The 25,467-nt window shown below is 40.7% G+C and overlaps 2 protein-coding genes across 2 annotated transcripts; both read right to left on the bottom strand.

Moving 5' to 3' along the window:
• Positions 1-1,314: 1,314 nt before the first annotated feature.
• On the bottom strand, positions 1,315-1,928 carry LOC110051990 (uncharacterized). Its single transcript, XM_020758107.2, has 2 exons — positions 1,746-1,928; positions 1,315-1,671 (listed from the first exon to the last, which is right to left on the bottom strand). The coding sequence occupies exons 1-2, from the start codon at positions 1,926-1,928 to the stop codon at positions 1,315-1,317; spliced, it is 540 nt and encodes a 179-aa protein (XP_020613766.2).
• Positions 1,929-7,134: 5,206 nt separating this feature from the next.
• Positions 7,135-24,954, bottom strand: LOC110051876 (uncharacterized). The gene is made up of 5 exons (XM_020757957.2): positions 24,732-24,954; positions 24,521-24,605; positions 24,388-24,429; positions 23,941-24,052; positions 7,135-10,592 (listed from the first exon to the last, which is right to left on the bottom strand). Exons 1-5 carry the CDS (start codon positions 24,817-24,819, stop codon positions 9,969-9,971), a joined length of 951 nt encoding a protein of 316 aa, XP_020613616.2. The 5' UTR covers positions 24,820-24,954; the 3' UTR covers positions 7,135-9,968.
• Positions 24,955-25,467: the final 513 nt, after the last annotated feature.

Raw genomic sequence — 25,467 nt, 5'->3', positions numbered from 1 at the left:
GCGTAGTCGAGTTGACTATCGCTCGTAGAAAACTCGAGCTCCTAGTCTAATTGTTTTAGTATAAATTTACCTTGGTCTTACTGCAAAAAAGGTCAAGTAACGTGTAGAAACGAACTATTTCATTGTGTTACATCAGGCAATTCAGAGGGTTTCGAGCGTTGCGCACGATGTGCACTGCTACGTGTAGAAAACAATTACGTGTACAAGAGAAAAATCCCGTGTGCAACTGTTTTCTCTCAGCAGGGATAGTAAACGGTAATAGCGCCAACCAAATTCACGGATTCACAATAGACTAGGGTAAATTTATGCTGAATACCGAAAAAAATAACTCGAACTCACCTTCTCATTGTTAAATAAAACAAGATCGCACGCGCGAGGCTCTTCAAAGAGAACACTGTTCTTAACATTTGGCTTGAAAGGAGGAGGCGAAGCCTTATGGTTAGCGCGACTACTATTGCTCTGGACAGAGCGCGCCTCTCTCCGCCTAGGTGCATAAATGGATACCATAAGGCTGGTCGTGGTTATTACTTCATGTACGTTTTCAAGCTCAACAAAGTTATTGGAATCTGTCCATGGGGCTACCCGAAGCGAGAGATTTGCATATACCATTCGTGGAAGGAGGCTTACGGAGATAGATTCCAGATCATTTCAGTCTGTCCATTCTCGCGCGCTTATCATTTCTACCTGGAGCGGAGAAAGCAAGGGATGTTGTTCTCAAATCCCAGATACCTTTTTTTGTGAGTAAACAAAACACCCGCTCTTTTAGGAGCCACCACATTTAGTAAATGTTTTAAATAACCAACGTATTTTTCTCTGAGAGCTTTTCATTTTGTAACTCATCCCTCATCGTGACCCGCAGGACACCGAAAGCCATTCAGAACAGCCCTCCAACCATCTCGGTCTCTCGCAGACCCTGTTGCGGTCCCCCATGACTGCCATCCCATCTCCTTCCACTCCTCTACACTCCTCCTCCAGGTCGCTCGTGGCCTGCCCGGTCTTCCTTTGCCTTCTGGTGCCCAGGTCAATGTAGTTCTGGGGATGTTATTGCCGTATCTTCGCACGATGTGTTCAACCCATCTACATCTCCGTATCCTTATCTTCACAGACAGTGGCAGTGTATTGGTCTGCCTGTACAGTTCCTCATTTGAGATTTAGTTTGGCCAGAACACTCTCAGTATCTTTCTCGTGCATTTCCTGTGAAAAGAATCCAGTTTGTTCACGACTGCAGCTGTGATTCTCCACGTCATTGCCCCATACAGTAAGATGGCCACTACATTAGTGTTGAAAATGCGCAGCTTAGTCTTAGAGCTGTACTTAATGATCTCCATAGGGACCGTAATGTGGCAAAAGCACTCCTTGTTTGATGTCCACCTCTGTGCCGTCTTGCTTATCTAACACTGCATCGAGGTATGTGAACGTTTCGATGACTTCTAGGTCATTGCCGCCAACAGTGATCGGATCGTTCTTTTTGTAGTTCAGGCGCATGGTCTTGGTTTTGCCGGGGTTGATGTTAAGACGTACTGCTTTAGCTATGTCGTGAGGGCGGGATGTCTTCTCCTGGATGTCACTGTGCCTGCTTGCTAAGAGTGCGATGTCATCCACATAGTCCAGGTCTTCTACTGAGGACAGTGGTGAGATTCCAACGCAGTCCTTTTCTTTTGTCGTGTGTTTCTCATGAGCCAGTCAATCACGATGACGAAGATGTAGCCAAACATAACGCAATCCTGCTTCACGCCGCTTCTCACTTCGAACCAGTCTGATGTTCTTCTACCCTCAAGGATGTTTCTTAAGCTCTGATCATACAGGTCTCTGATGATGTTGACGTACTTACTAGGGATGCCGTAACCTTGCATGACGGCCCGTAACTTTTCGCTGATGACACTATCGAATACTTTTCTGAAGTCAACGAAGTCTGTCATTCCATACATTGCTCATGTGAATATCTGTTCCAAAGTTCCCCTCCCTCGTCTGAAGCCAGCCTGTTCCTGGCGCAGCCTCTCATCTATACCCTTCTTCATTCCGTCAATCAGAATTCTACAGAAGATCTTCGATGACACTGATAGGAGAGATATACCACGGTAGTTGTGACATATGGTCAGATTCCCTCTCTTAGGGATTTTCGCGATGAGCGATCTTCTCCAGTCTGATGGAACTTTCTGCTTGGTCACAATCTTATTAAAAAGCTTCTTGACTGCGTCGTCTTGCCTACAACTGAGCATTTCAACGCTGATGAAATCCATTCATAAGCTTTTTCCATTCTTTAGTCTTGTAATGGTACCTCTTATCTCGGCCTCTGAGGTTTCTGATGTTGTTATCTCTTGTAGCTGCTGCGCAGCAACAGCACTAGTGCCATCTGGTAACTCAGTTCCTGCAGAACCTACATCGAGCACTTCTTCAAAGTGCTCCTTCCATCTTTCAAGGATTTCCTCTTCATTCATTAACAGCTTCCCACACTTGTCTCTGACGGCTGTCACTGTTTGTCTTTTCCTTCGTTAATCAGTAGAGGTAACCGATGTTATTGTTCCTTGCCGTGCTTTCCGCTTCTTCTGCAATGCTGTCTATCATTTTTCTCTTGCCTGCTCGTGCACTCGCTTCCACCTCCTCGTCCTTTTTCTGTACTCCTCTCTCTTCAGCTCTTTCAGTCGCTCAGATCTGACTCACCCAAGCTGATGTTTGATCTGCCTTCTCCCATCCATTCTCCTGTATGTTTGGGCTCTAATCCAGTTTGAACTGATCCTTCTCCTTTCTCCGAGAACAGCATCTGCACTCTCACAGTATACCTTCTCCAATTGTAGCCAGTCTTCTTCGATGCTGTCATCCTCATTGCTGGCCAATGCTTCAAATCTGTTTTTCTTCCAACTCCTTGCCATCCCATCACTCTCTCTCACCGAAGGTTGTCTTGGCCCACTTTGGCGTTTGCGTACCCCATAATAATCAGCACGTAATGCCTGGTTGCTCTTTCCACTTCTCTTTGCAGCTGTTCGTAAAATTCGTCCTTAACTCTCTCTTCTGGGTTGGTACGTAGAGCACTATTATTGTGAGCTTCGCATATCGAAAATTGAATCTGGCACTCGTAATCCTGTCGCTCACTGGGTTCCATCTTAACAATGCCATTCTTGCCTTTTTCTACAGGATGTGTTCACCTGTGCTGGTTCTCAACTCCCTAAACCCAGTGCATCTCATTTCACTCAGTCCGAGTATGTCCAGTCTATATTTCCTGAATTCTTTCATCACATTGGCTGTTTTGGCCACCTGTAACAACGTTCTGATGTTCCAGCAGCCAACGCTGAGAGCTGACTCCGGAATTATCAGAGATGAAGATGACAGGGTGATCGGGCTCCTGGATTCTTCTTTCATGGCTTTCTCCACAAACCGTCATAAAAAAATAATTACAGCTCCGAGATTCCAACATAGGAAGTGTGCTGCACGTTGCCCGCCTGCATCCGTAGATGGATCTTGCATTTAATGTTCACAAAATCGATTATCGATACCATCCAGTTCGACAGCGTCAGTCAGGTTTGACAGCGTCCTCAAAACTTGACAGAGTCGTTTTTTACCTATAAATTTAGCAACTTGGTAGTTAGAAAGCGTCACTAGCAATCACAAAATAAGAAACACAATGACTCTCAGAAGATAGTTGTTGACGTAAATGGATTTGACTGATGAACTATTTTTGGCGGCTGTGCGTTCTGTATTGAGAACGCGAACCGAGACGGCGATTCTCAAGAGGTAATAAATATAATTTTGAATGGAAGTATGTGCGAGTGATGATAATAAAGTAAGTGGATAGCTTGTCGGGCGGTCACCAATCCGTACAGATTTAATTTAGAAATCTCAACTTTTTTCTCAGTGTGATTTAGTATATTTTTTTGAAAACTTTTAAAAACGATTCTAAAACCAAACGAACGTTTAATTAGGGTGGCTTTATTTAGCGTAGTACTACCCGAGCGGCACAAATAGTGTGCTATTAATGTGTTGTGGGTGGTAGCTCAGTAGCGATGTTCTAATTATTGTTAGATATCTTGAGGACGATTCAGTTTTGGCGGATGTCGCCGACATTAATTATTGAAAGGTCTTGAAAGACAACTCGAGCACCAACAACAAATAGGTGGACGTTTGAGCGCTACAGAGCCTGGACGCTTCGAATTCACACTCAACCCGCACGTGGATCGTCCAAGTGAGAGAATGGGGGTCAGAGAACGCCATTATACCCCTGGTCTGCGTCAAGTTGGACAGTAATTTATTAGCAGCTCTGACCGATGGATTACACCGTACTGTCCGAAATTTGATTCTTCAGGACGGGATACCTGAGCAAGATCAACATGGCCAGTAACGGTTTAAACAACAGCTATGCTTATTGAGAGTTACGTGCCGGTGAATGGTTGAAGATGATTTCCAGTCCCTACTGCGCACTCTCGAGTGTTTACGTTTTTTGTTTTGTTCAATGTGAGACATCACAAAATGTAAACATTTCGCAACCACTTACATGAAGTACATTCCATGCTTCGTTCTTTCTCATATCACTTGATAAAACAACTTCGCAGCTGTAAAAATCAATGAAGCTGTTGGAAAAAAAAAAAATTGAAAGGCCTCAAGGGGCGGAGGCAGGAGTTTTTAAGGGGGAGTGAGTGGCTAATACTTTGGGGTTGCAATTTGTAGAATTGAAACCTAATTTAACACTGTTACAACAGAAACACTAGCAATGCCACAAACTAGAAATTACGATGGAGTATCTCTCCAGAGTTTTTGCCTTTATTTCTGCCAATATATCATATTCACAATCTTTCCTTTATGCGTAACCAACAAGGGGGTAACTAGCCACCCAGTCCACACCCCCCTAAATCCGCCCCTTGAATGACTCGTTTCAACTATCTTTCATCCACGTTCGTTCACGTCCTCGTGGTAGCAGTACCGAGTACTTACTTACTGCCCTTATGCCTGCTGGCATGTAGGGCAGCAACAAAGGTCCTCCACTGCTGTTTGCTATGGGCTGGCGGCCGGATCGTACCCCAGTTGTGCTTAAGGGTCTTGAACTCTCTTCCACCACTGACATTCATATGAGTATCGTCTTATGTCTCTGGAGGCCCGTCACACCCAGTAGTTATAGTTTCCTTTGCTGCTGTTTCCGTAACAAAAACCTTTTTATGGGACTGGGTTGTTAGTCCTGTGCCTAACCCCCAAACGCGGAGGGCCAATGGATCACTTTTTGTCAGGCCTCTACCCTTTGACCTTTCCGGCTTTTGATGTCCCTCTCAGGAGACGAAATCTCCCGTCGGCATAGCTCTCAGGGTCATTGAGACACACAAGCCCCTCGACCACGACAAGGCTGTGATCCCACGGGGTGTCGTGGTAGCAGTATAAAGAGAAAACTGAAACTTGGACAATCTGAATCAAACTGAATCAAACTAACAGCGATCATCATCAAGAACGAGGCTGAACAGTGCTGTGCTTGTGCCATTGCCACGGCTAAAGCTAACGTGGATGAAGCGATCAGGTTACATGAAGAAAGTAGAATATCATCAGTTCCGAGCGGCTATAAGCTCCATTGGCGCCATCGTTGTACCGAAATGTTTACATAATTCGTAGTTGTTTCTCCCATCAATACAGTGTCACTCTTCAATTCAGGTAAACGAGCGATCGAGTGGAGCACTAGTATCTACTTCGGCGGGCGAATAATCGTTGTTTATGGCGTTATCTCAGGGTATCAAAATGGAGGGAGGAGAGAGCCCCCTTGTTGGGTAACCCAAATCGTAACAACTTAAGACTATTTTACTTCTTATCAAAAATCTGTAGCTCGAATCAGCCTGCGAGCAGACTCACTTTTAAGTCACGCGCGCGAGCGGCGAACAGCAGAGCAATCCGGCATTTCGCGCTCGCGGGTACGCCACGCCCGCTTGTGCTCCAACGTGAGCCTGCTCGCAAGCTAAGCTCGAATATGCTGTCTAATTTTTTTGGTATTCATCTTATCACCGACACGTTTTTATTAAGGCTGGTTTTCACTAGAGCATAAGCACAAGCACAAGCATAAGCATAAGCACAAGTGAAAACATCCGCGACATAAACATAAGCAGAAGCAGAAACATAAGAAGAACGAACCCACTTATTTGTCTTGTGCAGTTTTCACTAGTAACACGCTCGACATAAGCATAAGCATAAGCACAAGAAAAACGAACAGTTCCGTTTTTCTTGTGCTTATGCTTATGCTTATGCTTATGTCGAGCGCGTTACTAGTGAAAACTACACAAGACAAATAAGTGGGTTCGTTCTTCTTATGTTTCTGCTTATGCTTATGTTTATGTCGCGGATGTTTTCACTTGTGCTTATGCTTAATGCTTGTGCTTGTGCTTATGTTCTAGTGAAAACCAGCCTTTATGCGTCTTCCTGGAAATATACGGCCAACTGAAAGACTGGTCCACGTTGAAAGAGAGACTTCTGATGGTTTGCAGAGCGGTCTGAATTTTGCGATACTTGTAGCTAATACGGAGTTAGTTTCGATTTGCTCTTTCAACACATTGCACAAAAAGTATACGTCTACCTTTGGCTTGACGCTTACGGAGAATGGATGCACTTACTTCTTAGCAGTGTGAAAGAGCCATAACTAAACATTGTTAACAGAGTGAAATAGTTAAGAAACCTGCAAAGTTTTTTGATGTATGTTTTTGTTGGCTATTTTGAGGGTTGACCCTGCACAAACCCTAGCAAAATTAATGGTTATGTGTCTTCATACAACTAACCAATATATGCATTGCGATTATGTAATTCATGCATAGTCTATGAGCCTGTTTGTTTGCCTCCTTGATGTTTTCCAGGTTTCTTAACCATTTCCCTCTAGAACTATGAACTAAACTAGTTCGGTCCGTATTGGGGAATGCTGGCCTTTGGCCAAGTCCATAATCTGTCCAAAAAAAGAACTCGACAAATAACTCTCTACTGCAGACCTCACACTTGTTAACATCTAGTTACTCAAGTTTCCTAAGGAGAGTTACCCCTCTTCTCATTCGGAGTAATGAGAGGAGATCGGCGCTCTCCCAACCCGGTTCCCACTATGTCCTCTTCGCACAAGAGAGATCCTGGGAACAAGAGAAGGTTGGGTTTGCACTTTGAGAAAGAGAGTAACGACACAAGATACAAGCGTAAGTATAATACACTGTCCTAAAATGGACAGATACGGCCTGTTTATTTACAACAATCAATCTGCTTTGTACAGACCCCGCTAAAGCTACACAGTAGCTACTACCACACGCTACTTCCTCCAGCAACCGTACACAGAAGTATACTATCGCATAAATACATCATTTCAGCTATCTAACGTCACTTAGAGCAATTTGCACTTGAGTGTCAAAAGTAATTCAAATAGGCTATTTTCTAGTTACCCTTTGCCTCTGTGTCAAAAAGAGTCTCCGTGCAGGGCCATTCATACGAAGGTGTGTTTCGCCCGCATGTTCATTTTCATGAAAATCAAACTTATTTTCGTATGAAAGATCTTGCACGAAGACTAACTTTGAAAAAGAGGATAAAGGTAATTCGGAAATGGCCTGTTCTAATTTGCTTCGCTTTTTCCTTACGAATTTAACCGATTGGTTTGGAAAATTCGCGCCACTTCGCTATCCAATCAGAAGTCAAACCAAAACTAATCGCGACTCGCTCGAACTCGTTTTTCCGCGCGTCGCGCCAGCTACATGTATTTTGCTCCTAGTTTTAACTGGCCCATTGGTTTTACCTTCACGACACTCAACTGTAAAACGCTCTTATCTATTCTAAGACCAACAGTCGGGATTAACCCTTCACTACTGGTGGTGCCCAAGGTTTTAGACACATAGATATAAGTTAGAACACCTTGTATAACAGTAACAAACAATAAACAATTTGAATGGTCACACACTAGGGTTCATGCATATAGAGAAATGTTAGAACCTTGTTCAGCGCGATGAACAGTATTATAGGAATGCACTGCTCGATAGCTTTCGTTATGATGGTCACACACTAGGATTTCATCCACATACCCACAAGTTAGAACCAACTTTCACAACACAACAGACAATACCACTTTACTATGGATTAGATCCAGACCCAAAATTTAGAACACTTTTTATAGCGTAAAACACTGTAGTACATTTAACAAACTGACGGTAGTTTTTCATGCGTCTGTCCTGTTATTGATCATGAATTTCGTCATAACATTGTCAAAGATCCGCAGACTACTCTGACTATGTTATAAAGAAATTCATTGTCAATAACAGGACAGACGCATGAAAAACTGACGTCAATTTGTTTTTTACGATAACAAATTGTCAAATTGTCCGCCCTCGCTCGCTGACGCATCGCATAAATTAAAAATTTATGTGTCTGTCCGCATAATGACAATCAAAATTAGCCAGTGAGCGCGCGAGAATTTCTGCAGTTATCGTAAAAAAAAGGAATTGCTCAGAAGCGTTCATTCAAAAGTTCACACAGAGAGTGAAAAGAATATATATTTTACCACGCCATATGTAAAGACTTTTTTTTTTCATAGATTCTCTCTGAATTAAAATAGCCTAGTTATTATTTTTTTGTTTTGGATGGATGGATGGCAAACAAAATAAGCTGACAAGTCCAGTGATGTTTTTCACACCCTCGGAAAATGGAGTCAAAGGTTGGCATGACGACCGAATCTTAACCAACGAACTTTTTTCTGCAAGTATTACCAGCTATTTTGATATTTTCACTAACAGTGTTCAATATGCTGTCAATACCCCTTAAGGCAATCGCATTGAAACGGCCAGATTTTCAAGGACGTAATCGCATGTTATCCCTCACAAGAGAGACGTACAGGAGTCCCAAATGATGCACCCTGATGACGTAATTCGCAATACTGGCTGTGATTGGTTAACACGAATTTCGGACATTCGTAATTCGTCAATACGTACACCGAGAAAACAGAGAATAAAATACAGGTCTGCTATCTGTAATCTCAACACTAACTCAGATCTCAGATAAGAGAACAATTGGGAAGTGCTTTGATTTCCACACTTGAGAAAGATCTAGAAAAAGACTACCCACGCTAGGGTGATCTGGAGGACGAATCAAAATCCTGTAAACCTGGGCGAAGAAAAAAAGGAATAGAAAATAGAATCACTCCGTTCCTGTCAATTTTCAAGTTAAAGCCTTTTTTGGTGACGTTTTGTGGTCGCTTTACCAATCATAAATGTTTACGAAAAGTTGTTTATATTCTAAAACAGAGGCAGTCACTTGTACATTGAAATGAATAAAAAACAAACCTTAACATACCCCGCAACTGTCTAACAGCGCACGGAAAAAATTATGTTTTTCAACGGCCAGGTCGGACGGGAATAGAGACTAGTTTTGCCAGAAATATTTTCGTGTATTGTTGTTATCTTCGTAAAACGAACTCAGCACTTACCAAATATCGGACCGTCGTTTACGGCAAAGTGACGTTCACTGACTATGTTACGATACCTGGGAACTTCCCTGGTCTGAGCGCTGGCTAAATAAATTGGTCTCGATTTTAAAGGTGCTTAGCCATATCCGCCAATGTTTCTCGAGTGCCTCACACTGGAACTTTAAACCTAGTGCACGGCGTTCTGCCAAGATGGTCAAGTAGACTAAACTAAAACCACATTTTTTTCTCTAAGTTATTTGAAACAAACGACACGCAGTAATTCTTTTACCTATCATAGAGATAGCTCCTTCCTAGCCGTTGTTTGGCTTGTCTGTGTTGTGACAAGCGAAATGAACAGCGGAAAAGGAGCGAGGCTACAATAGAGCTAACACCGCTAGAAAGCGTATCCACACAGGTAGAGTTACCATGGTCACAGATAAAGCTTTATATTACACCCTTGCGACCTGCACTGCAGATCTAACCCATCACTGCGCAACCCCCTTACAGCCATACATGGTATGAAATACTTTATCACTGGCTAACAGTGAGATTGACCTTGAGCCCATCACAAGCCTAACACGTGTCACGCTTAACAGCTGACACGTGCGCAGCACTGGATGTTAGACTTCTTGGCTTCTAATTTATTACCATCATCACCATTAGCTGCCTTCCTCTTGTTTGCGGAGGGCTTACCAGAGGAGGCAACAGGCTCTGGGCTCTTCACCACTCTGGCCTTCATTGTTTTGTCATCCCTTATCAAAGAATCCACATCCTCCGTGTTATCATCGGTGATTTCGCCCTCCACGTCCACATCTTCGTCTTCATCATCGATGCATACTTCCTCCTTCCCGTCATCACTGTGCTCCACTTCACCGTTGCTCTCAACCTTGACTTGAACACTTTCCAATTTGGCAGTGGAGCCATCTGCGTCAAACTCCTCGCCTGAGGTGAATGACGTCTGCGTTGCCACAGAAACAGGCGAAGCTTGACTTTCAACGCTTCTCGACTTCTCAGCAGACTCGACGGAAGATGAATCACCTGGGGGTTGTGTAGTCTTGGTGGTGCCCGACTCTCGCGGTGATGACGCTTTGTACAGATCCTGTTGAATGTTTATCTCTTTCTTCAGTACCAACAGCCGCTGTTTGATAGAGTTGTTGCTGATCGTCAACAGGTCTCTTTCAGCTTCAAAATCGCGTTCACGCTTTTTCAGGGCCTTGAAAGTGATCACAAGAAGACAAACATCAATCTCCACTCAAACTACTTCTTAAATTTTCAGGCATCGAAGGATCTGTTACCCCGTTAGTATCTACAGTCGAACCCCTATTTAGTGGCCACCCTCACCATCGGGTTAACATGTATTCACGTCAAGACAATCATAATACACGTGTGTTTGAATTTTTTATCACTCAGTCGTCAAACTCTATTTCAGACTCTTATCTTTCATCGTCTTTTCTAAAACAAAGCCAATCTTAGTGTATTCAATTTTGATAGGCTGCTTAATAGGGGTAAAGATGATAGAAAGATCTTCATCAGAACGACCACCTACATCAGACTTGTTTTTAGCAAAAGCTAACAACAACACCAATGACAACATTTATTTGTACAGCACAAAGAAAGAAAAACATACAAAATTCAGTTGACACTATGAAATTGGGTACTACTTGCCTAAAAAAACATGTGGGGTTAGACAAATTGGGCAGCTAATTATTGCATACAGTAAGAGAAGTAAGGAGTATTAGATCAAGAGTACATCAGTAAAATATCGTCTACCATATAGATAAGCTAGATGTTTAAGTTTGCAGTCAGTGCTTTGGAGGCGATTTTATAAAAATATTAAAGTAACAACTCAAGACCTCTGCTAAACCTCATAACAGTTATTTGCAAGATGCTGTTGTCACGAAGGACATTGGGATGTTTTCAGAAATCACTAAATTCGTAACAATCCATAAGTTTAAAAATAAACTCCACCCATCACAAAGACGTTTGGTCTTACTATACTACTAACATCAAATGAAAGCATATTAGAGTAAATTTTGACAAGTGACGTATATTTGTTGTGGCGTTGAAATGGAGAAGTGAAATGATGACAAAGAGAAATAATGAGCGCATAAAAGAAATACATTGTATGAAACCAGACCTTATGTTGACTGTTGTTATATGCACAACACACAAATAAATAAGGTGTATTCACAAATACACCACATCACCAAGCGAAGAGAACCACAAATATATCTGATAAATATAGAACTATCTCTAGAGTATGCATAGCTTTTTGTATGATCCTATAGGCTTCATAGCTGAAAGGCTTCCGTGTCAAAAAGAGGAATATAAGTAGTCAACAACATTCATTGCTTAGTTCTTCTCCTTACTATTTTGTTATGTTAAGTTACAAAACTGTAGATCTTCATTTGTTAAGGAAGGAAATGTTTATTATGGCTGATTAACATTAAATCCAAAATAGTTAAAAGGAATCAGCTTGCATATGTCCTTTATTTAAGTCTTTTGAGGAATCTGCAAAGGACCTGAGGAGATATTTACTTTTATTAAATACCACCTCATTGGATAATGTTATTCAAGAGTTTTCACTGGCTTAGCCATAACGGCATATGAACAAACAATACCATGCTCTACAAATATGGGAGCAGTTTTATTTTTATTTCATTTTAGTTTTCTGTACATTGGGGAAGTTTTGAATAATAAAAACAATTATCCCACACATGCTTGTTGGATATGAGAAGGTTATAGCCAGTGAGCAAGTGTGCATTTCCGATGCACACTTGTGGAATAAAACTGTGAAATTTTTCCCGTTACAGGGATGTGATGGCCAAATAAGGTATGACTTTTGGCTTTGCTGCCCTTCACAGGGCAAGTCCGTCTTAAACATGGTCTGAACTTATGAATGTGAGGTCTAGGAGGAGAGCTTATGCTGTAATCAGACAACAACCTGGCAATGTTGTCTCAAGTTGAAAGAATTCACATTGAAGTGAAATAAAGACAGGTCACAGGTAAAATGTAGATTGACTCAAAGACCAGGACATCAGAGCTGAGTACCAGCTTTTCGTCTGAAATAGATACATGTACCAACTGGAGACAAACTAACGTGCACCAGGAGAAAGTAGAACCCTAAAAGACCCACAAAGATAAAATGAACTGAAACAGTGGTTAACACATGATAACAAATCAGGCACACCTAGGAAGTAAGGAAGAGGCATGTATGGAAACACTAACCAAGAGAACATGGCACAAATAAACAAAAACAGAGAAGCATAGAGACAGTGTTACACAAAAGCAAAACCCACTTGGTATAGACGAAAGCATAATCTAGCTAGACGACGAAGCAGAAAAGCCTCTTTGAGGTGGAAAAAAGCATTGGCCAGGACAAAGAAGAGACACTGATGACCTTGCCAAACAGGACGAGGAAGCAGCAGAAACATGAAAGAAAGCCAAAGATGTCTGACAGACCAATAAAGGACAAGAATGGAACAATGCTCATAAATCAAGCTGACCAAGTGAAGCAATAGGCTCAGGAGCATTTCAGAGAGATGCTCAATCATCCACCACCAGTGACTCAGCTGAAGTCAAAATCCCACTTGATATGGATACAAGGTAACAAACAAGACTAGAGATCAAAAATGCCATCAAGCAGCTGAAAGCAAGAAAAGCTCGTGGACCTCCAGAATTCTTTGAAACAACAACAGAAATGTCAAATACTCTCTTTGGAAAATCTTCAAGACTGATGATAAACTCTTCACAGTCCTCTATTTTCTTGTATTTTTATTTGATCGTTGAATGCGTGGATAGAATCGTGAGAGAACTGGATGCCAGCACAAAACGGGAGACTTGACAGGGTAGGGGGTGGGGACTGAGAAAAATACAGGGGCATAGACATCTTTGGAAAAAAGAGAATTTCCGGAAAATTCTCATTGGTTAAAAGGCAACAAGTGTCATCGCCTTGACAATGACTGCTCATGATCGTGTCCAGACGCATTGTGTGGTTTGCAGCGGTTGTCATCTTTGACACACGCCGTGATTAGAAGACAAATTAAGACAAATTTCCACATGTTTCTTCACTCAAATTAAGATGAACAGAAAGAGGTGGTTGTTCATCTTCTTTGGTTGAAGGACGTTGTTACAATTTTGCCGACCGATTTTGGGAAATTAGTCTGATATATCAATAAACTCTACACAACGGCCAAAGATCTGCGAATGGTTGTGATTGTTGTTGTTCTCTTTGTTTCACCACTCAAGAGCATCATGTAAGAACAAATAATAAAGATGGAAGAGCATGGGATTCCTTCCATTGTTTTGTTAACAAAGGATGACATGCTTCTGCTGATTGGAGAAGTGAAATACAAGCTTGTTTTTGGTGCAGCAGAGGACTCCTGGATGCAAAATTTCAAAACATGTTGAAGAACAAACATTCTGCGCAACACAGTTGTGTCACACTTAGTGTAACACCTTCACTTTTAGGCTTAACAAATACATTTTCCGTTGATATATGAGACGTCTTACCAATATTCCTCAAGCAAATAGCAAAGAAACAAGCACATAGTCTCTTGATTTCAGCTTTCTCTCCCTTTCTGCAGTTTTTTAGGAACGGTTGTCCGAGATCACATCCTCAAACCTTCTCACATGCTTTGCTCGCTTTTTCTTTCGCATGCGTTGAAAAACAGAGAGGCTGTGAACAGTCTAGATTGATAACCAAGGCCATCATGATGGAAGCAAGGCCACCTAATGAAGTTACCAATGCAAGGGTATCTAAGTGAGTGTAAGAACTGGCTGGGAATTTTGTTCTTGTCATCACCTGGGAAGGTACTGAATTAAGGATCAGAGACTGGAGTGAATGAAGAACAAGCTAGACTTAAAACTCCAGGAAAAACAGGCTGCAGGGTTCTGCAACATATTGCTAAACGGAGGATACAGTCGCACTAAAGGAGGTTACAATGCAATGGCCACTTTTTTAGTCGCAGCTGACAGTTCATACATTCACTCTTATTTTAACTTCTACAACAGCCACTTCTCAACAACGGCAACAGCTACAAAGACTTGTCCGAACTACCAAAATAGCCACTCAACCACGGCCAGTTGACCAATGACTGATGAACGGTGCACACAAAACCCCTTTTTTTACTGAGAAAGGTCACCAAACTTGATCAGTACAGCACATCATTGGTCTCTACTTCTGCCAAGTTTCTGTTTTATTGATACATTTTAATTATTATAATATCCATAATAATATAACATATTAGCATATTATGCTAAAATAAGCATTTTTTGAAAAAAAGAATGTTGCATCCCCCCCCCCAAAAAAAGGTGTCACCTCTCTACAACAGCCACTTTCCTGTCCCTAAGATCCCCATTGTGGAGAGGTTCAACTGTAACTATGAAGCAATTACTGGAATGAACACAATTAACATTCATAAACCATCACCATTTGACGGTGTAAACAGAGAGGGCTGTGCATGGACGCTTCACAAGAACACTGTGAGATCCACGCCAAAGAAACTTGTTCATCAAAATCACCTAGAAGACCTACAAGTGTTTTACATGCATTAATGACTACTTTCATAATTATTTGGAAATGATGACAGGGGCCTCATACCATCTCAGATGGACAGCAAAAGGGCAAGAGAAAACGGAGCTGGGGCACTCTCCATAACCCAAACACCAGCATCACCAAGCTAGCCTACTATGCAAACACTCTCTGGGCTCGTTACAGTCTTCCTGCCCCACAAACGTCTGCTGAAACAAACAGCACATCCCCTTTCCCTTTGTTCGTAAAGATCAACCAGACATCACGTGGAAATTACTTTAGAGCCAATCGGTACCAGCTAATAATAAACTAAACAGGCTCCCTTGGGGCCATAACTACAACGCGAACTGTTGCATGTCAGTCATCAACAGCAACTCTTTCAAAGTAAATATGCAGTTTTTCTAATCCATTCCATCTCTGTAGATTTATGAACACTTCATCTTTTTCACAGCAGAATAGAAAAGCGTTTCTCAAGGGGAATTAAACAGAGTATCTCAAATGTCTACCACACCCCATGAAAGTGTTGGCCACGCTGGTATTTTGGCGTCTCTTGACCATTTCTCAAGTTCCAAGCAGACTTCCCACAGGCTTGACTACATGTACCGAGTAGCACAGCCAAACAAATGTCTACATGTGTTTTTCTTCAGGTAATACTCTATAGCTTTTTGCCAATATAAGGAACATAAATCAATATTGAAAGGCCATGCCTGTTAATCCACTGGAGTCCACTGCAAAATTTCTCTGGGTCCAAAGTACACTGCCTTGACTGGGAAGCTAGAAAGTGCGGTGTGATTGGGCTAGGTAAATAACCCTGTGTTTCAGCAGACGTTCGTGGGGCAGGAGGAGGCTATCACCAAGCAGGCCTTGAGATTGAATCCACAGGGGAAGCAAGGTAGCAGGGAGGGGGAAAGAAAGGCATGGAACAGCTGGCAATGGAAGATGGACCCATTACAACAGAGAGAAACAGAAAACTTGAGGAAGGGATAAAGAGGTCACTAAATTAACCTGGAGGAACTCTGCCCCACGATAGAGGAAAACATTTTTTTCAATGTCTAAATACTACTCCTAAAAACTCTCCTGCTTTGAGAACTCCATTTAAATGCTGCCTCTCCGGAACAAGATTTTAGAAAAAGTGTTGACTTTATATTAACATACGTAAGAAACCCAAACTCTGTGTATTTAAGTTACACTGTGGTCACCTTGTTTTTATTGAACAAGAACATTAGTCAAAACAGTTTTTACAGCCTTATTAAAATAAATCAAACAATGAATCAATCAATCAATGCTTAAGAGACTCCTGCTCTGAACACCTTAGAGAAATCAAAACTTAACAGTTGGCTGCCTAATTGAGATTGATTGATCAGTCACTCAATCAACCAATTCAATCAACAAATCAATCAATTGATTAATCAACAAATACCTGTGAAACTCCTGCTCTGTAGTACTTAAGTCACGTTTTTGAATTGGCTGAAATTCTCTAAAATCAGTTTTAACTGCCTTATTGCAGAGTTAACTCCTATACTCTCAGTCATCAGTCAAAAAATGATGCTAAATATATGCATTCATTACCAGCTGTTTTGACTGCTTTTCTAAATTGCCTCAGAAACTCCTGCCCTGTTTATTTATTAATTTGCTAATTTAAGGCCAATTTGTGTTGAGGGTTTGAGATAAAACTTCAACAGTAGCATCTGCACCAAATATTGTGTCATAACAAGCTTTAAAATGCACGCGAGCATTCAATGATCCCTCATAATATAGAACAGTCTCACAAATGAAACAGAGGAATATAATAAATGATGAACAAAACTTTGACTCAAGGAAAAAACACAGTCATTAAGCACCAAGGAGATAGACGAGGCATGTGTATTTCCAAATTAGTATTGCTTGCTAATTTTTGAAAATGTTATCAATTAGGAAAGTCAGAATCTTTTGAAGATGTTCTGGCAATGTAATTATTAGCAATCACCTAAAGAAGATTGCAAGAGATGATTTAAGCGCATTGTACACTTTTATTAGTTAATCATTAGGAACACGACAAGGCAATATTTATTTTGAATAATGCATGTTTTTTTAAAAAATTTCTGCAAGTGTTTGGAATGTGTGGAATGTATTTGTAAGAATTTTTCTTTTACAAAGATTTTAATTGGAGTACAGCTCAGAATAAATTACTGGAAATGGAACTGCCCATCATCTTTCTCAGTCTCAGTGAACCTTGCGACATGATTAGACAACCTCACTCAAAAAAAACATGACTGTAAAATAATTTGTATAATTTGTTCAAAAAAGGTTTGTTTAAAATTAGTTATCTCCTTCAATTCCCCTATCACTCATCCTTAGCCTTATATACCAGTAATTATTAGAAGCACTCTGACAAGCAGCATACCATTATATTTTCCACAAGTAATGATGTCTGGGCATTCTACTGATTGGATGCTACATTAATGTCAGGCTTCAGACAAACTCCAGCTCACTCATCACAGGCAATGGAACAAGGAGTGCCTTCTAGAGGGGGTGAGTGCCATGTTCCCTTATAAAATGTTCTGCACTTTTTATCCCTCAAGTCCCCCTTTTGGGGCCAAGTAATTCTGAAAAATCTGACCGATTTCCATAAAATGGTGGAAACCGGTGTGGTCAATCCACACCAGCTGTATCAGTCTCTGTATGACAATTGGTTAATTCCTGTTCCAGCACTATGTTGACTAAGTGTTGTCTATGTGTTGTCTTCAACCCCCGATTATAGTGCAGCTGCTTGTGGGTTTTCCGAGTCAAATAATCCTCATGAGATCTTTGAAAAAAAACTACCCATCAGAGAATCAACTTTTTTGTTGTTTATGCAATCTCGTTTCCATAGCCCACATGTCTTAGCGCTGACCAAAAGATATGTGGGCTCTGGGAACAAGATTGTTGTTTATGTAAAAGCCATCAAATTCTAGCCGGGTTCAAGAAAGCATACTTACATTATTACAGTGGCTGACTTGTTTGAACAATCGCCATAACAACTCCAGCAGTGAAATAGTTTTAAGAATATTAGCTATCTTGGAATGGGGAGGCGGGGAATATAAAATACCGATCGGTGGAGTTAAGTTTACTGGTGACTTAGGAGCAAACATACTGCCTTGCATTATGACTCATCATATCACTCATCATGACTCGTGAAGAGAAAAGAGTGTACAATGTGTAGTTCCAGAAAATATCCATACCCCCACCACAGAGGGAATTTCAAGCAAGCCCCACTCCTCCCTGGAATTTCTAATTTTTGAAAGAAATGATTACAGTAAACTAATTTCTGATGTTTTCATCGCGAATGTGAGTAATCACAAGAGGATTTGATGTTGAAGCAACCTAACGACTGAAGTCTGTGTACAAGGAACAATTTTTAGCAAAGTCCAAAAATATAATTGAGCAGTTGATGAAGATAAACCTTTTCATGACATTCGTTTTGTGGTGAAGTTGTAGCCAAGCCAAATGAATTTCCTTCGATTCTTTCCAGCTGACAGACTTAGTACATCAGGTTAATTATTCTTGTTTGCTGGAGGTAAAGGACGTGACGACCCAAGGATAAAGGTTAGTTCTCCTGTATTTCTCATTTCAGTACAGAGTAATGACGATTTTCCTCTCATTAAAAGTAGCTAAATGTGAAGTGAAGGTGAAAGTGTCTGATACTGTTAAGCTTTTCTGAACTATCTTATCTGTCAATAAATCTGGTTGTTTTTGACATAGTGGAGTCGTATTTCAGTGTGTTTGTTTTCTCTGCTAGAAACTATTTCTCTCAATGAATTTATGATATCTGGATCTACGTGTTTACATTTTGATATGTTGGCAAGATTGCCAAGAAAACTTCCAGTTTCTCGGCGAGTCTTTTTGGCCTCCGAGATTTTGATATCTTGATGAGAATCTCGGTGAGATCTCAGTGAGATCTCGGCAAGTTTTTGGCTGGTGAGATTGCCGAGATCTTGGTGAGATCTCAGTCAAAATTTTGCAAGGGTTGTCAAATTACCTAATTCCTATACGACTAATTAAGTCTCTTTGTAAATGTGGTACAATTTCGGTTGAAGGACTGATAAGATGACTGTGGATGAAATTGACACCATACTTTTATCGTGAATACATCACTCATGACGAAAGCCAATTTTACAGCAAAATTACATACAACTGCACAGAGATAAACCTGAATAAGAAATTCTGAAGTTGGTGTAATAATCGTAACATCATTTCTACCTTTATAAAGAATCTCATTTTCACGAAAGAAATCGACTGCCACTCGACATCTTCCAAGACCGATGCGAAAACAAACTAGGCTAGTCACCAGTGCTCTAAGTCCACAAGGTGACTCCATGTAGACTGGTAACAAGTAATGGTGGCCATTTCCACTAATAGCACATTCTTCACACTTGTTAGCTTCAAAAGTGCTTTTTGAAGAAAGAAAATGTAGTTCAAATATAATGCAATTCAAATACAAGTAGTATTCAAGCTACTATTTTTCCATGTGAAAGATCTACTTAGTATGTAAGAGAGGATTTTTTAACAGCTAGATCGATACTTGAATCCGTATTGAACCAAAGGATATCTGGAACTAAACTGACTGTCCAACCCCCTCCCCTCTGGAATTTCCAGGGTCTTTGACCCCCACCCTTTCGGAATTTCTGATTCCCTCCGTGGTGTGGTTATGGATATTTTCTGTAACCAGAAAATAGGTCTTTTTGGAAGTGAACTTAGGAGATGCAGCATTGAAAGATGCAGTTTGTTAGTTCTGGAGAAACAGCAATTTCCCCACACATATTTTACATGCTGGTATATACTTTACAGTGCTTGGAACTGGGCTTTTCACTTTTTTCTATGGGAATTTAGGACCAAGATTTCTCACAAGCAAGGAAAAAATATTCTAGTTGCATGAAGTGCAATTTGAAAAATCTTTCAAAGTTATTTTTTCAGATTTAATCTGCTTGGTGGTTTTTACGAGAGGACAAATTTCTAGCATGTGATACCAGTTGTCAATTACATAAATTGTACCACTTGATGTTTGACAATCAGTCATGCAAAAATATAAAATCAGTTCATTAACATAAAATTCAAATGTGTTTTACCTCCACTATGCCCTGATTGGCTGACCTCGATTGGCAACTCGTACTACTGGAAAAGGCTGGAGGTTTCAGCCAGGCGCAGCATTTTAAAGTCTGAGACATCCCGGCAAGCTCTCCTACCCAGGGTCCGAAATTAACTTTTTTAGGCGGGCGCCAACTGGCAACTGAAATTTTTTTTTCAGTCACCATATGGAAAAGTGTGGTCGCCAAAAAGTGTCAATAAAATTTTTCCTTCGCAGCGAAACATAAACCAAAATTTTTGGTTGCCAGATGGAAAATTCTGGGGTGCTTACCATTTACAAAAACCATCGGGTTGGAAATTTCAGGCATAAACATTAAACAATTAAATGCGACGTTGCGGGAGAAGGAATCACTATAAAGTATATCCACATCAGCTAGAGAGACTTGAAAGAGCAGAAAAATAGCATCTCCTCAAATCACAGCCCATATTTTCTGAAGCTTCCCAATTGGAATGGTGCGAGTCATTTGATTTTCCAACTGGAATTTCCGGTTTTCCCATATAAATGGTAAGTACCCCTGGTCGCCAATTTTTCTTTTAAGAATCAGAATGAAGAGAACGCGTTTGGGGCCGCAATGATGGTGATTTTTCCGCTAACGATAAGATTAAATACAAACACGCTGATTATTTATACAACTACCACTGAAAAACCACAACGAACGAATCAAATGCCGGCCATATACGCAGTCTCGTGCAACTGCCAAATGTTTCAAGTCAACTTTATACCTTCTCTTGTCTCTACCTTTTGGAGAAGAAATTAAATGTACCCGACTGAAAACTGCCGTTTGGTTCTTTGCTCTATATTCAAAACGATATTTCCTTTTGCGTTCTGTCAAGACGATCGACGGATCGCCATATTGAATATCGAAATCTTCCACTAATTTCTTCGCGGATATTCCGTCTCCACTTTGTAATAAATTATGGAAAGAGCTCAGAACAACTTTGGACACCACATCACCTGAATAAATATTCATGGCAAAAGAATGCACATGGCCTCTTGCGCCCGCAATACGTATGTTATGGGAAACCGCTGAAAAAACATGGCAGCAATGCTTCGCACTAATCGTAGCTGTGAAACGTTGTGGTAGATTTATAATAACAGGAAAATCAGTTGTATACTTCAAAAGCAGCAGAAAGGTAAGAAGTCAGTGACCAATTGGCGGGCGGCTTTGAATTTTATTTTAATTGATTTGGCTGAAAATCAAAGTTTGTGTAATTATTGTGGCTTGAAATCGTTAATCGCCCACTGGCGACCAGTTGTGAAATTCTGGTCGCCAGAGCAAAATTTTTAGTCGCATTGGCGACCAGGAAAGTGCAATTTCGGACCCTGCTACCCAGACCACCTACTCAGTGGGTTGCCAAGAGAGCTTGCTCAAAGCTAAGGCCAGTGGCCCAGTGAAAATATTTTCCATTTTTGCCATGTTATTGTCAAGCTGTTTAAATGCCATAAGCTGGCTTTGAAAGAGAAATATACAACAAGAACTGGCACTTCCCCAAAAAATTCAAGTTAAAGTATAACTACAACAATGTCTTCACCAGCTTGCAAGAGAAACACTTTCAGTCAAGTAGAATAAAGACGTAAGTCTTGATCTCCTGGAGAAATGACTTACTCAGCCAGCCAAGAAATATCAACCAAAATTGTGCAGGTAGCAAGCCTTTAACTGCTTAAAAACAACAGTTTGAGAAAGAGGAAAGTCTCTTCACAATAATAATTTCCATATACAAGAATAAACCACAAAAAGGAAACAGCTAGTGTTCACTGTTAACTAAATTTCATTCTAATTTAGATCTGAATTAATTTTTATCTGTTGGAGTTATTGTTTTCTTTAATTCCATATAACTTGTAATTACAGCAGGCATAGAGAGCATGTTCAGGCTCAGTTCTACTGCAACAAGAAGATCTTTTAGATCTTATAACAGCACTTTTAAAATTTAACTGTTTTCTTAGCACTACAGTTGCAACGCAGTGCATATTTCAAAGCAGTCCTTGATGATTCACTGATTACTGTAGACACCACATCACTTGATCAACACAATCTGTATTATTGCACCATCAGTTGTAGCGGTTGTGAAATCTCCGACGACGTAATGGTCTTAATCTGGAACTTTCTTCCAGATATGTATGGGCATTAACGGTACGAACACTTCAATAATAACACTATTAACAACAGCTTTCTTTCTTAAAAGTCATGATTAAATTTAACTGGTTTTTTCCATGAGTAAAGGACTAGCAAAGTAGTCACACGAGTCACATAATCCAAGAATTACGTTATCCACGGCTATCTTTAGTACAGTGGTTATTTCCCTACCAATGACGTAATCCTTGCAAATTCTGACACGTTCTTTGCTTAGCTTGCAAATATTCAATTTTCCTTCCAATCTCTGAACTCGCTGCGATGAAACCGCCAAAGAATTCACTTCATTTGCCTTAGTAAACCCAAAAGAAATACTCGCAAAATTGCAAATAAATTAATGACCGTCGCTTCTGGTGAAATCAACTTGCAAAGTAAACACGATCTTATTTGTCACCTAGCGAAAGTGAAAGCTGCAACATCAGTGCATTCCATGGCTGACGTAATACCTTTTTAGCGTTTTTATTATTCCCTTCCAATCCAACGCTTGGATAAAACCAAAAGAAGATATATTTTGCACACAAATAAAGAAAATAGTATCTGTAACATTAACATTGTCTGTGTATTAATGTCTCAACAGCTTTTGGTGAATAAACATCACGGGTTGCATGATTCAAAATTTAATTTGGCCAAGAGGAAGTTTGGGTCAGGTCACCGACAAAAAAAAAATAATAAACCACGGGTAGAACATGAAGCGCGCTCAGCCCATGGCCACACGCTTAATAAAACAATGAGAGGCAAAATATTTCAGTCAATCGTTGCAATGTACTGAAATTATGGACAATACCGTAAAACTTCAGATTTCTAAAGATTGGCTGCATGGACTTGCCTATGGTAAACTGAGTTTTAACTCTACCTTACAAACATTTCATTCTGTGGTTTCTGCCATTGCTTTCAAAGTTCATTTCAAAGGCAGATGAAGAGCTTTTGTCTAGTATCTCCTTGTGTCAGTGTAATAGGTAACCACCCTGCAGTTAGGTAATACAAATGTACAGCTCCATTCTGAGCTGTATACATAAAAATATCGATCAGTGCCAAAGTTGTACATTGGCTGTATTGGAATTTCCCATAAAGAAGCAAGGAATCACACTTCTTCCTTCAAAAATAAACCTTTTCAAGTTCTAGAATTTAAATGGCTTCAATTTTTGCCGTGAAATGGTTTTCACGGCAATCAAATGGGTTCTGGAGAACGAAATGTTTCGTTAAACAGAAAATGTGACGAATTTTCAGTCATCAATTAGTCACCACACCGAAAAAGGCAAAAAATTACTCGACCGTGAAAATCAAAACACAAAAACAACTTAACTCGTGACTCGCGTGGGCCAGAAATTCCATGCCGACCACAACAAAACGAGATATTTACCTTCGGAACAAATCTGTTGAACCATTCACAAGAACAAAGAATCAATGCCTACGTAGGACATTTGATATTCTACTGAGTGGGTGTACGGCAGATTTGCAGTTCAATACAGCGTCCCTGCGCCGGTAGAAAGAGCAGTTCTAACTCAGTGCTATTGGGCAATTTCTAATGAGAACTTAAATGCTCGATTTCTGCCAGAGAATAGAATTTCTACTTTAGTTAGTCGTGCGCTTGAAGCCCAAATGTCCGCTTGCATTTACTTGTTGATGTGAAATCACCTGAGACAAGCAGCTTGCTCTGCCTAAACTTGTTCAGTTAGCACAATAGGCTCAATAGCCTTTCAAATTCAAATTACCTGACATAACACTTACCGACACCTCCGAAATCCTGTACTACCAATCTTCAATTAAAAAGAAATACACAAACTCTCCCTCACCTGAATGTGCTTGAGCGCACTTCGCAAGATATTCAAGTTGGACGTTTTCTTGTCCTCTAGGGAAGGGACTTCTTTCTTCAGGACATCGAAGCATTCTTTCAAGTGCGCGCGTCTGGATGTGCAAATACAATAAGCAATTATAAATTCACCTTTGCGCTTGATTTTCGCATCTTCACATCGGTACTGCATGTACACAATTTCGCTAGATCACGCAGTATCTCGAATTAACGACAAATAATCACACAACCTAAGAGAAAACTACAGTTTTCAGCCCAAAGGAGACAACGAAAAAGGCACAGTTCAACTGTCAAAGGACATCAGTTTTATGTGCAAGGCGCAAGCGAGATAACAGAACGGCCATGTTCCATAACAGAATATGCTTTGCGTGCATTTTATATCTTGAAATTTAGTTCTCGTAAAATCCCTTGTTTCTATGGTATCACTAACCTGTTCTTCTCTAGTTTGTTGTGCGTTTCTCTTGTTCCTGCCCTGTAGGACAAAACAGATGGATTCAGTGTCTACCAGAAGAACAAACACTGCAAGCAATTTTCTGTCCGAGGCGAAAGACAACGAAACATACCCTCCAGGTCTTCGCCGTCTTTCCAGAGGCTCGCATTCCGAAATGGCTCGCCTTCTCTCCGTATGAACAGACGTAGAATGGTTAACTAGAATGCGGAAAGAAAGAGTAAGCAAAGGGTCATCGGAAAATTGTCGTGATTGCGGAACCGATTTCAAAACAGGCGAGCGCCTTCGCACCAACAGAATATTTGCACATGGCTACTCGATCATACCACGTGCGATCGCCGAATCATCCTTAGTTGTTCCTTTAGAGGAAGATTCCAGGAACTTAGCGGCTTCTAGCAACGTGTCCAAACTCATCACGCAAACAAACGAGACTCGGCAATTTCTTCCAACGATCTGTGGTAGTAAAGCGTAACCCGCCCGACTGTCCGTCGCTCACTCCATGTGCACTCTTCCACTAACAACAACATGAACTGAACAAAAGGTCTCAAAGTGCTGGAACGTAAAATTTCGTGCAATGATTGACAGTTGTTTGAAGATTATCCAATCGAAATCGAAGATGGGGAAACCACGTGGACAGGTCTGATAGCCATGTGGCTTGGCCTCGATCTCAAGTGTACACAAACACACCCAAATTATAATTTATTCTGCTTCTATCTCTTGCAAAATATTGAATTTCTCATATTTGTGCCTCCCAGTTCATGCAAGGAAGACAACCCAACGAACAGCAGTCCCTTACTCTTTTAGCATGATTGTCGCGTGATTGTCTTCTCAAGTTTCTTCTTCTAAAAATAGATTTGATAAGTAAAAATTTGCAACCTCACGCCGCGCCAGGCATAAAAGGTCTTTCCGGCTGTACAGTGTAGCATTTCGGGCGATCGGAAACTGATGGGCTTTGAACGCTTGGTGCGTTTAGCGAGTTCCCGGATGATAATAATAACAAACGGCGGGCAAAGAACACTGGTCGAAATTTTTTTGACATTGTTGTTTTATTTTCTCGCTCAC

This window comes from Orbicella faveolata, unplaced genomic scaffold (genome assembly GCF_042242905.1).
Source record: "Orbicella faveolata isolate gen_17 unplaced genomic scaffold, um_ofav_v1 contig_47, whole genome shotgun sequence".
Lineage (NCBI taxonomy): Eukaryota > Metazoa > Cnidaria > Anthozoa > Scleractinia > Merulinidae > Orbicella > Orbicella faveolata.
Note: the sequence above shows the minus strand (reverse complement) of the source record. Positions and strands in the feature narration are given on the sequence as shown.